The sequence below is a fragment of the Agelaius tricolor genome, unplaced genomic scaffold, assembly GCF_023055355.1.
Source record: "Agelaius tricolor isolate 1412-34295 unplaced genomic scaffold, bAgeTri1.0.p SCAF_10, whole genome shotgun sequence".
NCBI classification, from domain to species: domain Eukaryota; kingdom Metazoa; phylum Chordata; class Aves; order Passeriformes; family Icteridae; genus Agelaius; species Agelaius tricolor.
This window is the reverse complement of record NW_027269270.1, coordinates 17,172,518-17,187,874: the sequence shown is the minus strand read 5'-3', so window position 1 is coordinate 17,187,874 and position 15,357 is coordinate 17,172,518. Positions and strand designations below refer to the sequence as shown.

Below are 15,357 nucleotides of genomic sequence, written 5' to 3'. Positions count from 1 at the left end.
GAGAAACACCCAGAGAGATCCCCAAAAGAAAAACATCATAGTCTGAGACAGCAGCAGTGCAATGCCAGTCCTAGAATTTGCCACAAAGAGCAAGGACTTCTCCCACAGCTGACATCATGGCTGCTGGAGGGATCTCCATGCAAAATTACATCCTGGATTCCAAGAAATATGATGACCCCCCCAGTATAAAAAAAATTGCTCTATAGCCATTTCTATCTGAACATCTATTTGCTGGTCTAATTGTTCCATTCAAGGCAATCCTGAGTATGAAGTTATTGCATGTGGTTTAATAAATCTATAAATTTAAATAAGTACCTTAAACACCAAAGCCTTTACTACATGTCAGGTAACTCAACATTATGTATTCAAGGAGACAAGGAAAACTCATTTTATTTACTTCTCATTCATTTATACCACTTTAATCTTGCCTGAAAATTGCTAGATACAGGAAACTAAAAGAAGCTTGATTATCAAGAGCTTGATTATCCATTATTATTATTATTATACCTATCTGTAAGCAGCCAAACTGCAGCACTAAGCTTAAAACATCAGGACTTGCTACTAAGACCAACAAGGGTAAGGGGTTTGAGAAGCTGAAAGCAGTACACAAATGAACATTGAGTGAAAAAAAATTTCAAGTATTTCAAGAATAAAGATGTGGCCACAATCTTTGTTGTTAATTGTACCTGTTCTCTAGTATTCCTGCTGTCACCTTTTCAATGTGACTCCCTACAACCATATCCTGCACTTGGGCTAACATTACATTAGGAAGTACACACCACAAATGACACACACGATCAGGATTGCTTTCTCAGAAAAATCTTTCCACAAAAAATAGTATCTCTGAAACTCTAGAAAACAGTGATATACTAAACACTTTAGGAAATAAAGCTAATTACAATATGCTTCCTACAATTCTTCAACAGAAAAACGCCTGCAAAAATGAGTGTGCATAAAAATGAATAAATAAATTAATCATTCAGGGAACTTGGGATACCAACAATGGTTTTGAAATAAATATTTAATACTTTCATCACCTTGATTTAAAAAACACAGCAAGAAAGAGCAAATAAAGACACTATGACATGCAGTTCCCTACATAAACATGAGGAAAATTCAACAAACTTGGAGCCCCTAACTTTGCAGTAAAAAAGAAAAAAAAACATTTTAGCAAGTCATTTTCTCTGGAAATATCCCAGTTAAAAACAGCAAGTTTATGCCACAAAATGAGAAAAATCAACATAAAATTATTCATTTTTAATTTCTTTTAAAGGCCAAGAGAATGATATATTTGGTTACCAACTGTTCTGCTGCTCAATCTGAACACTCTTCTTAGACTTGTGCACAGTATCAAGATTTATATCTTCCTTCAGATGAGAAATTAAGATGTAGAGCAAGAACTTTTATTTGAGCCACGTTTAATTCAATACTATGTTTAAGTATAAATACATTAGGTTAACAATCAGAAAAGTAGTAAACTTAGGGAACAGTAAAAAGGCAATTTCTTCTCCCCAGATGGATGTGACTGAAGGCTGCTATTTCCAAAAGTCAAACCATACACTTAAAGATTCTATCACTGGAACTTAAAGTAGTCTATATTTTCAAAAATAATGCTATTTTACATAGCAATGGTGACCTACCTTTTGGAAGGATCTTTTTGAAGGCATAATGAGATTAGTTTCCTAAAGGATTTGCCATACTTTTTCATCATCTCCTTGTCCTCTACACCTGTCTCTAAAGTGGGAGGGTCATTTTGAAGAGTTAGCATTAACACCTAAAATAAACCCAAAAATGAGGTGTCATAAGCAAAACCATTTGAAATGTAGAAATTAAAAGAAAAAAAATACTCCACAGATAATAAATGTTTTTTACATTTATTTAGATACCCTGAGTTGCTATTGAAAATGAAGTAGTACTAACTATCTAGCAGCATTAGTAATACAGCTAACAGCATTAACAATTACAAAGTGATTGTTACTTTCATAGGAGGGTATTTGTGATAAGGTGCTGCTCCTGTTGCTAACTCAATGGCTGTTATCCCAAAACTCCACATATCGGCCTTGAAGTCATAACCTCGCACCTGAAACAGAACCAGAATAGAAAACAAAGGTGGTGATGGTCTCAAGTTCCAAAATAAAAAGATAAAATGTTTTAAATTTTTGATTAGCATTAGAAATACCTGCTCCATTACTTCAGGGGCCATCCAACAGGGAGTACCAACAAATGTTTTCCTTACTTTGTTACGAGTAACATCACCGCCAGTTGCTAAAAATGCACTAACACCAAAATCTGGGAAAGAGGAGAAAAGTTGAAATCTGTTAAACTGCCAACAACAAAGCAAAAGTTTCACATTTTAGAAATAACATCAGTTCCTGCAGGAAGGCTTATAAAAACTCTCCATTGCAAAGCTGACCTTTGCTCCACGATACACTGTTCATGAAATGCTATAGAATAGAAGGTACAGTTTTATCAGGGAAATCCACACTAAAACATCCTCAGGTTTAACCTCACAGTATGTGTCTTCCTGGATAAAGTTGCAAAGGACTCCAATACATCTGTCACCTAGGGTTTTCAAATATTCACTTTGTGCCAAGGTTTGCATCTGATATTGTTCAAAGACAAGGTGCTTCTTCTGCATAGCAACTAAACATGAATCTGATTTGAACAAGAGACAATACTTGATGTAATTTCAATTCTTATGAGAATTGGACAAACCAAAGGCAATCAGAAAAGTCATCACTAATATTCAATTAATAATAGATCAGGACATGAATAACTTTTTCCAAATTCTGAAATAGAATAAGAAAAAACCCAAAAGGCTCAGTGTTCCGTTAATCTGTTATTACTTCAAGGACAGCTGTATGATGTAGTAACATCATAGAGGGAGAAGTAGGCGTGTAAGTGGAAGAAAGAGCAGGTTCCCACTGTATGTAGAAATACTGTCAATTTTTAATAGAGCTGTATGAAGAGTATTTTCGACTGTACTAGTTACAATGCAGTTATACTGAAACAGAGTGTTTCACTATAGACTTCAATTTATTCCCTAATGCTTTCCTGTTATTACCTGATTTTAAGGTTGAAAAGAAAACACCTCCAGTAATTACAGAAAAATGTAGATTTATCATTATTAGACACTGGCATATTAAAGCCCTTAAAACAGATGTTTACGTGGTACTTTGAAAGCATAATTTATATAAAAATGACAACTTCTGTCTATAGCCATTTTTATTACTGAGGGCTCTCAGTGCTCAGTCACCCTCTTTAGACTGTGGGAGGCCTGGCAGTGTGCTGGGGAAAGGGGCAGGTATCACCACCTGCTCCCATTGTTTTCCAGATAATCTGATACCAGTCTGAGAGATGGGATATGAGCCTTGCTCTTACGAGACTAAATAATTCAATTCTTACAGATTACAGCTCAAGAAGCACATCAATGCACTCAGAGGACACTCAAGATGCTAAACTGTATCCAACAGATACCACAGACAAATGGCAGATATGCCAAAAATAATTCTCAGTGAGATATATCTCTTACAGCTCAGTAACTAGTAAACTTATAGTCCAAGTCCTTATGATGGACAGTACACACAGATTGTTGGATCTCCAAGAACTATTACAATTACTTGCAGAAAAAAATGAAATTAACAGAAATATCAGCTTCTACCATTTGCAAGCTGTTTAAGGTGCATGGGTGAATAAAATGGAAACATTAAAAGGACATTAGAAAACTTGCCTTAAATATTTGATGTGACACAGAGAAATATTGAATAATTTGAGTCAAGTATCATTAATCAAGAATCCTGAAATCTGAAACTGGATAACTTGTGGCTACAAAACCCCAAAAGGAAGCGTTAAAAGCCAATAGAAAAACTTCCCCCCTTGATACCAGTTGCCCTGATCCAGCTGCAGTTACCTTTTGCTTTTATTTATTCATTACTCTACCACCACCATTACCTGCTATTTGTACAGAGCCATCCTCACCCAGTAGAATGTTGCCAGCTTTCAAATCCCTAGAATGTACAAACAGAGGTTAGCATGAAAGCACATACTGTGCATTTTATGCAAACAAATAAATATTGCACACTGAATAGTTTCACAATAGAGCATTTTCAAATTTAAAACCAAGAGAGGAGGCTGATGTGTAAAATGTAACTGAATGACATTAAAACAGAGCGCAGAACTCAAACTCTAACAAATTTTCACACATAAAAAGAACAGAATTCAGCTCAAGCATAAAGGAGCAAAATTCAGGAATAGATTTTAAGAAGGTAGATATTTAGGTTCAAAGTCTGGTTTACCATCTTTTATAAATACAGTCTCACAAACTAAAGCTTTCAACAAGCTACAGTCAATTTTGAAAATGCTTTTCATTATGTATATGCTCCTACCTGTGAATTTGCCCATTCCTGTGTAGATAGTCTAAGCCCTCCAAAACTTCTTTAAGAATTGTTGCTATTATGGGTTCTTCAAGCACACCATTTTTGTGCTCTCCTCTGTTGACAATATACTTTATTATATCAAGCATTGAACCTGCATTACAGATCCAGGAGAGGAAAAAAGCATATACAAAGCATTATCATATCAGATTCCTTAGAAAGCTGTATTTCTTCATTCTTTCTATGCTACTGCAATTTAAATTTTTGCATGTATGTGTAAATGCTCCATGTAACTAGCTCTTAGAATAAAGCACACCACTAACCCATTCAAACAAGATATAGAGCACTGCTTTTTGTCAAAAATACTATAATACTTAATGCTCCATTAGAAAGATCTGCTAACACTTGCAAAGCAACCACTAATTAAAAATTCAGGAGTACCCCATATTTAAGCAGACATGTACTGCAAAGATCTTGGATTATTATCCAGTTTAGATCATGCTTCATGTATTCACAATGTAAACACACAGCTGCAAGATTGGAAGGAGACAAATACAAACAAATGATAACATTCCCAGTGACACACAGTTTGACATAGAACCTCAGTTATTATACACTTCAAGGCTTTTAATGGAAACTTTTTTTTATCCAAGTACTATTCAACAGCTCACAGTAAACTCCTGTCATGAATCACTTGTTTCTCTCATGGTCTATGCCTGCTTCTGCTTGAACTGACCAATTCAACCAAATGTGACACAACAAGTGCTATGAGCACTTCCCCTCCTTGTTTTCCAGCATCATGGTGAAGCAGCCTGCTGCCATCAAGACTAATCTTGAACAACATCAGGTAACAACCGGGACCAGAACAACCATTTTCTTCTGGGGCCTCTCTTTTCTGAACTACAAGCACATTAAGTTCAGCCTCCTTTTTCCTCTTTCAGAACTAAATAAGAATTTCATACCAGTAGCTATTATCATAAAAAAATGCAATGAGTGTTTGGTTAGCTTAAGCAATAAAAAAGGATGCAATATGCGTAATACTTGGCCTAGGATGGATCTTGCTTGAATAAGGAATGAGTAATACTCATTATGAAATCAGATATATATGCATTCTTATAAAAATACAGAGGATTCTAGAGAAACTCCATAAAACATCACACTGAGAGGATTGAATTAATTCCAATCAGTTTTCCCTACACAGCCTTAATAGAGAAGTTTCATAAATTGGTTCAGAATGAAAATTAAATTCTGTTTATATAACTACTGTATTTCAGTAATTCTGAGCCCATCCTATGAATACAGATATACAAACTTTGTAAGCTTGCACATTGCTCCTTAACATGCCTACATCTCGAGGTTCATCCTATGCAGTGTCTACCCCTTTCTCATTAGTTTAGCTCAATGAACTCACAGGTGGTACATTAGGGAAAAAAAAATCCTACAACTGCCTTGCAGCTAAACAAGTAAAACCAGTAACTTACCCCCACTTAATAGCTTCATAACCAGCCACAGTTCATCCTTCACCACAAAAGATGTGTAATAGGTCACCACATTAGGGTGATTGCACTGACTCATTGCTTGAATTTCTTTCTGCAAGAAATACAAAGCCCAAAACAACAGAGCCAGCTATCAGTTTTGCTAGTATAAAGTTTAATTTCCAAAGTGAAATACTATAACAGAACTAAAGTATGTACAGAGTATGCATCAAGGCATTAAAACATTTCAATTTACCTAAAGATCTGCATGCAGGAAAAAACATTATTGCTAAGAACATGAGGGAAGTTTGGCCATAACATACAGGCATAGCTACATCACTTTTCTCCTGAGAACAGTAAAGAAATTACTGTTAAAAACTCAAATTCACAGTAAGCAATGAAGAATGAGTAGTCTCCAAGAGCTGAAGGTGTGGGTAGAGGCTGGACAACAAAATGCAAGGAAAGGTCAAAATCTACTGCATTTTCTGTTCAAAAGTGATATGAAGAGAAGAATGGGAACAGGTAGGAAAGGAGGAAGGAAGCCGTCGAACAAAGGACAAGCACCACTGGCTCAGCTGCTGTGGGACAGACAGGTAGACACCAGAGCCACACAAGTAAACAGAAATAGAGAAAAAGCAATATTAAAGGCTAAAAGTCATAGGAAACAATTGACTAGAGGAACACAGAGTCACTAACAGATGCACAACGTGGCACTACCAAGTAACAGCTTCTATGACACGCCACAGCTGTACACATTAAGAATGACTGTCTTGTATCTGTTCATTCAAGCAGAGTTCTTTTTCTATTCACTCTTTCACATAATTGTTCTGTAACACCTTTCTGGCACTCTCATTCTTCTGCCAATCTTTACACAGGAGCATGAGGCCTCTTCTGTACCACAGGGTTTGAACTCACACCAATTTAAGATGTCCCAACCCTACTTCTCCCTCTTTACTTCCAGCCACAGAGCCCAAATCCACCCCTGGTGCTAGAGGACATGCCCCTGGAGGGTGAGCTAGTCTGGAAGCCAATCCAGCTAAAAAGGTCTTCCTCCTCTCCTCTATCCCTGAAAAGCAACTGTTTGAGGGGAACCGTTTCTCTTTGACTCAACAGCACTTGTGCAAGTTACACACTAAGCAGGTCCCACTTAGGTTGATTCAAGCTGCCAGAAATGCCATTTTCAACTTTAAACTTCATTTTAGCAATTGTTTGAAAGAGGTTCTTTGTTATTTGCAATGTATTCAAAATCACAGCTGGTTTCTAACAAAAAGTTAATTACATGTATTAAAGACTGGGATTTAATCTCATGGTGCTTGTAGGAAACTATTAAAGTCAGGCTGTAGTTTGACACACATTTCAGCTTGTTCTGCTGTCCATAGTCCTCCTCCTTAGACAATTTGTGAACCCTGAAACACAGGGTGAAGGAAGAATGCCTGGATAATGAATCAATGAGCCAGAATAATAAGAGCAATTTGCAAGATAGCTCCCTGTCATCCCCCAGAAGACAGTAGGTGAAAGACAGAAGACAGACATGTAGAGTACATTTCCCTTTCCCAGAAGACATGTCATCTTAAACACAAGTCAAATTACTGCCTCATGTTCTTAATTCAGCTACCCATTCCAAACCTTAACTGTAACTCCCCCAGTCCTGGTTACTATTTCATTTCTTACACTGTTACATTGTTTTCCTATGCTGGTAATACAACAGTGACTCAAAAAGTCCAGCTGACACCACTGGGCAAAAATGCATCTCATCTATTTTTCTTAGACATTAACAACGCAGAAATGTGACTAATTGACTGAGATAAGCTTCACTATCTTTAACTGAAAAGTGTTTTGAATATTTTACCTCCCTGCATCAACTCATGGGCAACAATTGAGCTACCACAGTAACCATTGCCAAAGGCACCTTGCATCTCAGCTTTCGTGACTTTTTTTTCAAAGAGTCTTTACAAAACAAAAATAAACAAACAGCCCCTCATGAGAGACAAGGGATGAAATTTTAGTCAAGAAAGAAATCACTTCAGACTTGTGGTTCTAGAAAACTCCTATCACAAACAAAATAGTAAGCCTCCACAGACTTCATCTATTTGGCTATGGCCCACGATATGCACAGGTGAGAAAGAAAAGAATTCATTTAAAATACACTGCCAGGGAAACAGCTTGCAGCAGAACATTCAGGAGAAAACACTGGAGCTTTCTCCACATTTATGCCACCTCAGACATTCAACAGCAGCAAAGAAGTAACAGCAATTTAAGTCTCTCCCTCATGCCTCTCTTCCCCCTGCCTTGCACTAGTATAGGCATTTGTGTGCTTCACCAGGCAATATGCCCAGGTTAAACGCTAACCTCTTTCAGCCAGGTTACTCCTGATCCAGTTTCACGGAGCAGCTGCATAAAAATGTCTTTCAGCCTAAGGGCAGGTGGGTGACACAGTTAATAAGCAACTGCGAGACAGCTCCTTTCCGTGCTGGGCTGCAGCAGCAGCGGGCCGGGCCCTGAGCAGGCCGGGCCCTGAGCGGGCCGGTGCCGCCGCCCCGCGGGCCCGGCTCCCGCGGCCTCCTCACACAGCCGGGGCTCCTGTACGCCTCCTGCCCCCGGGGTAAACACCGCAGAACGGCCAACAGCCTGGAAAATCCCTTCAAGCAAATTCTACACAACGTCCTAGCCTTTGTGGACTTGAGGGTTTGATTGTTTTAAAAACCTGGAGGTAAAAGAACAGGGAGGACACCCAGTCAGGACAGTGCTAAGGACAGGACTTTTCCCTTGGCTTAGGGGGTAAAGGTACACTTAGGTTGCAATAGTGAGAACACGGGACATTGCAGGAAACAGAGTATCGAATTTCAGGAGTTTGGCAGTTTGTGTAACCTCAGTAATATTTAAACTCCCTCCCACACTGCCTTTCTATTTTAATTGACACTGGCCCAAATCCTGTCTGCTTCTATGGGTTGATGCATTTCCACTTCTCTCAAGGCCACACAGCTGAGAATTTGTGAAGGGTGCCTGTGCACAGTATTCATAAGCACTCTGCACCATCATTTTAAAAAACAGCGTGTTCAGAGAACAGACAGTTTTAGAACATCCCTGTGCCAACAAAAACTGTTTCATCAGAAAAATGATTGAAAACTGATTAAGCTCAAAATTTTTATACTCAAATTCTGCCAAAAACACAAGAACACTTTAAGTACTATCAACTGAAATGAAAATGTTACTACAGTTGTAACAAGAGTTTTGAAGGTCAATTATGCCTTTTTCCAGAAAAGTCTCTATTTTTCAAAAAAAATTTTAAAGTTTCTCTAATAGAACTGAGTCATAGGTATACTGAAGAAAAAAGCTAATTATGTATGTGTACGCATGCACATATGTGTACACACTTCTATAGCTCTCCTAACCAGGATCCAGGAAAATCCCAATTCATGTTCAGACCAAAACAGCTCAACAAATTAAAGAAACAAAAAATCTGAGCACAGAAAAGCAGAAATTGACTTATGCTATAAAATAAAACAGATGGTATGGACGGTTGTCTTTGTACCAAAAGAAAGCAATATAGTACCAAAAATTCAAGACCTACTGCCTCATTTGACAGACAGCGGAGACATGTCAACAGTAAAGACACTCAAGCATTTGGCAAGGTAACTTTTGACAAGCTTGTAACTAACTGCAATCGTTTCTCCAGACCACAACAATTTCCCTTGCAGATTTCTGGCAGTTTTGTCTGGTTTTGCTTGTTTGCTTGTGACATTTTAATTCTTAATTCCCAGTATTAGTTCAAATTCTAACCAAAAATTTCCAATTCTGACCAATTTATCTTACAGTTATTAGTATTTATTTTTTAATAGGAATGTTCTTTGGGGACTGTAGCTGTTAATACATCATGCACAGCATCTCACCTTGGGCTTAAAGACAGTTCAGAATTTATCTTTTGAGTTTTCAGTTGACAGAATTCTCACTGCCTCAGAAGCAACTTCCACTACCACAATCCTCGTAAAAAGCACAACAAAGTCGCATACAAGCGGTCACATAAACTCAAGGCAAATGCCATCAATCACCAGGGGAAGAGCATTTTGGGTCCTCCACTGTAAAAAAGCCATTTTATCTGAAGAAACTGGACGGACCATACCCTCTGTATCAAATTCAAGATATCTTTTGCACTGGCAATTCCCTGCTGAGGAGATCATTTCCTTCAGAGGCAGGAATTTCTGCATTAGAAAAAGCCCACAGTCTCTAGGCTGTAGTATAACCTGTGGAACAGAAGAGAGTGTTCTCACTTTTAGAATGGTTCTGTGTCCTTCAAATCTTCTTATGCTGCCTATACATAAACACACATAAGTCTTACAAGCACCTATCTAGGAGCATTAGAAAGCAATAGGTTTTGTGTTTCAATAGTTCTTTGAGAATTTTCTGGATTGCCATAACCAGTGCAGAGGAAAAACTCTCGCAGTTCCTTTACAAATGTCTTCTTACAGGTCCCTTTCTTCTCTGACCAGTGGCCCAAACAAATAATATTCTTCAAACATTCTTGTTACGCCTATCTGATAAACGTGTGTTACTAGCTTTAACAAGAGTTTCCTTGTTAGATGGCTGTGCAGCCATTCCTCCTTTTCTCCTTAAAAGTTATCATTATGAAATGATCCAACATGTTTTAGTGCTTCAGACATTTTAAGGAGACTTACTAAATTTTTTCTGCATATTTTTAATCAGTGTTTAACCAAAGGAAAATGTATCTTTCCTCAGTATTAAAAAACAGACATCTAGACAGTAATAGCTTAAAAACTGAGCTTCCAGAAAACAAGAGTTTAGGGTCTAGCCACAGTAATCCCAGGTTGATTATCTCAATATTAAAGTTTGCATATGTCGTTTTTGTGACATGAAAAAATATGCATTAAAAAATTATCTTTAGGGAATGGTGTAAGTCTTTAAGATTATTTTCAAATCCTTCTCTCATATCCTGCATAAAATTCTACCTCACTCTTGGACCAAGCAAGAAAAAAATCAAAACAGAAGGTAAGTCTCCATGTAACATGCTGCCCCTTTATTTACTTACAAGTAATTCATCCATACTGGTTTGGCATTTTTCTAAGTTGATCCTCTTTATTGCTACACGTTCTTGCCTGGGTTTGCAGAGTGCTGCCTGGACAACTGCTGTAGCACCGCTACCTGAAAAAGGGCAGGAAAGGAACAGTCAGAGATCAGAGATTCACAGATGAGGTAAACCAGGGACCAGCATGAGAAGCCCATACTGACAAAGAACTTCAAAGCTGCTGTTTATCCTTTTTCAGTGCTTTCTCCACATGCATACCTTTCCACTAGCAAGACACCTTTCACACATCTCAGATGGAAAAGAAAAACCTGAAAGTTTCTTTTCCATATACCACAAAAAATTACAAAGCCAATGATTTCAAATGACATACTCATTTATCAAGACATAACCACTACCTCAATGCATTTTGTAGTTCATTACACTTCTGTCTTTGGATACAACTGTTTTAATCAAGAACATGACCTGCACAGTTGATACATGGAGGGGTGGGTACTATGCTTTATCAATTGTTCTTTTTTTCTGTACTTTTAAGCCAGTCCCTATTTAACCAGGTTTTTTGCTCCCCTATCCAATGAACAGAAAAAAACCCCAGTAAACTGTACATGCCAAATCTTCTACAGTTCCACCAGTGTTCATGCTCATTCATCACGACTGGAGTAACACCCTACAAGGAGCATGCTGATCCTTGTGAAGAGCACAGGAGGCACAAGTACCACACCAACAGTGACAAGATGCACGTTACTGAATGGCCCAGCAGAGAAAGTCACTCATGTTTACTTGGCATGCAAATCACATATGGCCACACAACTATGCTGATAACAAAGCCCAGGGGAATTGAACAAACATGGGGGGAAGAAATAGAATGATTTTCTCTAGAATGCTTTATTAGTGAACCACAGGAGTAAAAGGCATTGTTGCTTCTTTTATCAGGCACCCGCTGGCATTGACCCAGTCAGTATTGTCTCACTAAATTAATGAAATGATTGCCAGTAATATTCAGAAGGAGTTTTGCTCAAGTTGCACATCTTGTTGCCACATCAAATATAACAATGTGTTCTTCCTCAAATAATTACATTGTGCTCATGCATGCAGAAATCTAAAAGCTCCCAACAAGTTTCTACCCGTAATTCTAAATATTTCAATATAAATTATGGATTTCTGGTAAGTCATTTGAGCAACATGTTATATTGGCCTGCTTATAAACTATATTCTATTTATTTGGCATGTCCTAGATGAATACAAATTGTGAACAAAAAGCCTTTTGTTGTCAAGCTCTACAAACGTGGATTCAGTTACCAGCCGACTTAAGAACAATTGAGAGCTTTTCCCTCTGCACATCTGAAAACAGCACCAACAATACTTCATGACTGAAAGTTATTGTACATGTTTTAATTGCTATTTGCTTAGCTATTTTCATGTATTGATGGTTCACATGATGTTTTCACTAAAATCACAAAACTTTTTAACTGCATATGAATTTTGTGTCAAAATTCTGAGCTCATCTTTAAAAAGAAAAGTCTCTTTAGAAAATCTCTCAACGGGACTAACTAGTCATGTTTCTGCAGGATGTGGTCACAGACAAATATTGACATGTCCTGTTCTGTCTGCTTACAGAATAAAGCCTTTAAAAATTCCAATAATGTAGGTAATAAAAGAATTAAGAGATTTTAAAAATTAAATCAGACATCCCAAGGAAGAAACCACCAAGTCAGCACAATTCAGCTAAGGTAAGACTCATATACATCACTTTAATAAATTCGTCTTGCAGTAGACATCAAGACACAAATCCTCTCATTACTCTGACTACACAAATATACATTGAAACAGGAGAAAGTATTTTTAACTGTTAAGAACACAGGAAAAAAAGACCAAGATTTTCCTTATGTATCTTTTTCATCTATGCCTTTAGTTTTATCTACTTGTAGAAAACAACCAAGATCTTTGCTTTTAACATAGATTTGTATACAAAAGCCTCTAAAAAGACAAACAGAATAAGCATACAGAGAATTTATTCACCCAATGCCATGAAAAAAGCTTAACTTTTCCTCAAGTTAAATGACAGCAAGTAACACTTCAAAACACTTTGGAAAAATAAACTACCAAAAAAAGTATACTTTTCTGTGTTTTCTTCTCAGACAAAGGTGACTTACAATGGGACGTTCTTCACCACATGACTAAGAGGTGCTGACAATGCAAAAAGCTTTTTAGGTTTAGAGTAAAGCCAATATACCAAGTTTCTTCTTTCTCCAGCTTTTCTAATTCTCTACACAAAACACTAGTTTGAGAGTAAAGTCAAGTTATGCAGTCTTCTCGGGTTGACTTAGGTACATATCAAACCTGCTTGAAAAAGCAGTTTCACACACTGAAGCAGGAGCCAGACACTGAGTAGCTATATGCCTCCCTCCCCCTAAAAATGTTCTCTCTTTCTCTGGCTCACAAAGTGAACAGCCAGGGATAGAGATAAGGAAAACCTGCAGCTTTCACATCTGGTCAAAAGAGTCCTTTTGTCTCACCTACTAAACAAGGAGAAGTGTGAAGTGTTCCATAGGAGCAGCTATTAGAGACCAGACTACCTAAATAAGCATTTCAGTTGAAAGGTAACAGAATGCAGAACTAATGAACCTATCAACATACAGTGAAACTAAATTGTCACAAGCAACCATTTAGCATAACAAATTAGGATCACAAAAAATGATTGCATAGAATAGATTACAGTCAACTATTCCTTGTCAGAAGGTAGGGCTTCTTCAGATATTGAGCCTTGCAAGTCTTCCAAAACCCTCAAAGCAGAGAATACTAACTACAACATAGCCAAAACAGACTGGTTTAACACCCAGTCTCTGTTTAGGAAACTGATACAGTATAATGAAATCTCAGGTTGCATAAAACCATGAAGCCTTTACAGCCAGTTGTCTCCTGCAGAACAAAACAATTACCCATGGTAATAATTAAAAAAAAACAAACAGCTTTGTAAGAACAATGGGCTTTTCCACTGCTGGAAAAGTCATTCTGCTACAGACATGTTCTCTTTGCCAATTTCAAAAGTTAGCAGTGAAACAATGCAATTTCAGACCACATCAAGATGCCTACTACTCCCATTTCACAACAGACAACAGGTCAGAGTTTCATCTTGCTCTGGTGTTTTTGCTGCCATCCTCTCTAGTGTGAGCATGCCCTCACAGCCAACCTGTCCCTTCATGCTACAGGCCATGCACTCCCTACCAGTCCCATCCTCAATGCAACAGAGCCATTAGAATTGCTTTTAACCATCTGGGTTCACACAATAGAAACCTTCACAAGAGCTACTTCATATGGCCACACCGCACCTCTTCTGAAAGGATGTAACCTAAAAGCAGTTTTCTGCATTCCACTTTGCACATACTCCACAGAGAGCATATAAAAACGCCACAAATAGTCATCTGGGATTGAAGCTTACCCAAACAAGTTCCTTCCAGTTGTTCTAAACTTGACAGAAAGGTATTTTTTCCTCTCTCTTTTTAAAACATGAATTTAACCCTTGCAGATCCTGACTTGACAAAGAGAAGGATATTTGACATTAACCTTTTAGTTTTAACTGCTCTCCACTAGTCAAGTCTCAAAAATACAGTGGGGTGAGATGGTTGGACCATATCATTGGCATATTGTACGTGCCCACATCCTTCATACAAGGATGTGACACTTCATTTATTCCATTATTGCTAAAGGTCTGATACTTTCCACTTATCATGGCACAGTAACTTTATTCAAAATAGACCACAAACATGTCTTTTCAATTTTGTTCTTCTCCTTAAAAACAAAAGCCCATTAGCCCATAATGATTCATCCAGTTTCTCTTTTAGTGGCTCAGTGTTAGTCTCTATAGTATTTCAGCACAAACCTCTTTTAAACATCTCTGCAGTTTAGGTCACTAACAAAAGAGACCTTCCCCAATACTACACTGGTTCTTACTTTGGAAGAGGAGGATGAAACTTGTTCAGAATGGTAAGTTTTCTTGTTAACTAGGTATCTGAAGGGCTAGAGAACAGTTGCAATTGGAGAAGACTAAATATCTTATCTCAGAATCTATACAGTACCAACCTATGCCACCTGCATTTTTGTACACTTCTGCTCCCCCAACCTACAGAAACCTCCTAATAATACTTAATCTCCCATGACATCCTAGTTTTGAAGAACCACCCCCCTAGGTAATACTTAAATGTAACTCCTATACAGTGTAACTGCAGGATTCCTTTTGCATGGAGCAGAATGCATTTGTGCACAAATCTAGATTAGGTTTCTACTTGTGAATACATGTGGAGTTTTTAATGTAATATACAAAGTACCTGTACTTATATATAGGCTTGGAAAGGTATGTTGTATGTGCTGTATGTTGCACACAATATTGTGCAGCATATTTCCAGCATTGCTAAATGTCTTATGAACCAATCAGCCCTTCAAAATATTCCACAGCAGCCCTGGGCTGAACCTG

At 37.7% G+C, this 15,357-nt stretch overlaps 1 protein-coding gene across 4 annotated transcripts in view; it reads right to left on the bottom strand.

The window, feature by feature from the left end:
* The window catches only part of STK39 (serine/threonine kinase 39), a 76,914-nt gene that overhangs the window by 49,813 nt on the left and 11,744 nt on the right, over positions 1-15,357 (bottom strand). For 2 of the 4 annotated variants that reach the window (XM_071434974.1, XM_071434973.1), the window contains exons 2-8: positions 10,893-11,005; positions 5,855-5,963; positions 4,386-4,527; positions 3,952-4,007; positions 2,180-2,289; positions 1,979-2,080; positions 1,641-1,774 (exon numbers count right to left, since the gene is read on the bottom strand). In XM_071434974.1, coding sequence (XP_071291075.1) covers positions 1,641-1,774; positions 1,979-2,080; positions 2,180-2,289; positions 3,952-4,007; positions 4,386-4,527; positions 5,855-5,963; positions 10,893-10,907 — 668 coding nt within the window. In that variant the 5' untranslated portion in view covers positions 10,908-11,005. Of the gene's footprint in view, positions 1-1,640; positions 1,775-1,978; positions 2,081-2,179; positions 2,290-3,951; positions 4,008-4,385; positions 4,528-5,854; positions 5,964-9,738; positions 9,921-9,968; positions 10,090-10,892; positions 11,006-15,357 lie in introns of those variants that run through there. The other 2 variants (XM_071434975.1, XM_071434976.1) reach the window with 2 other exon arrangements.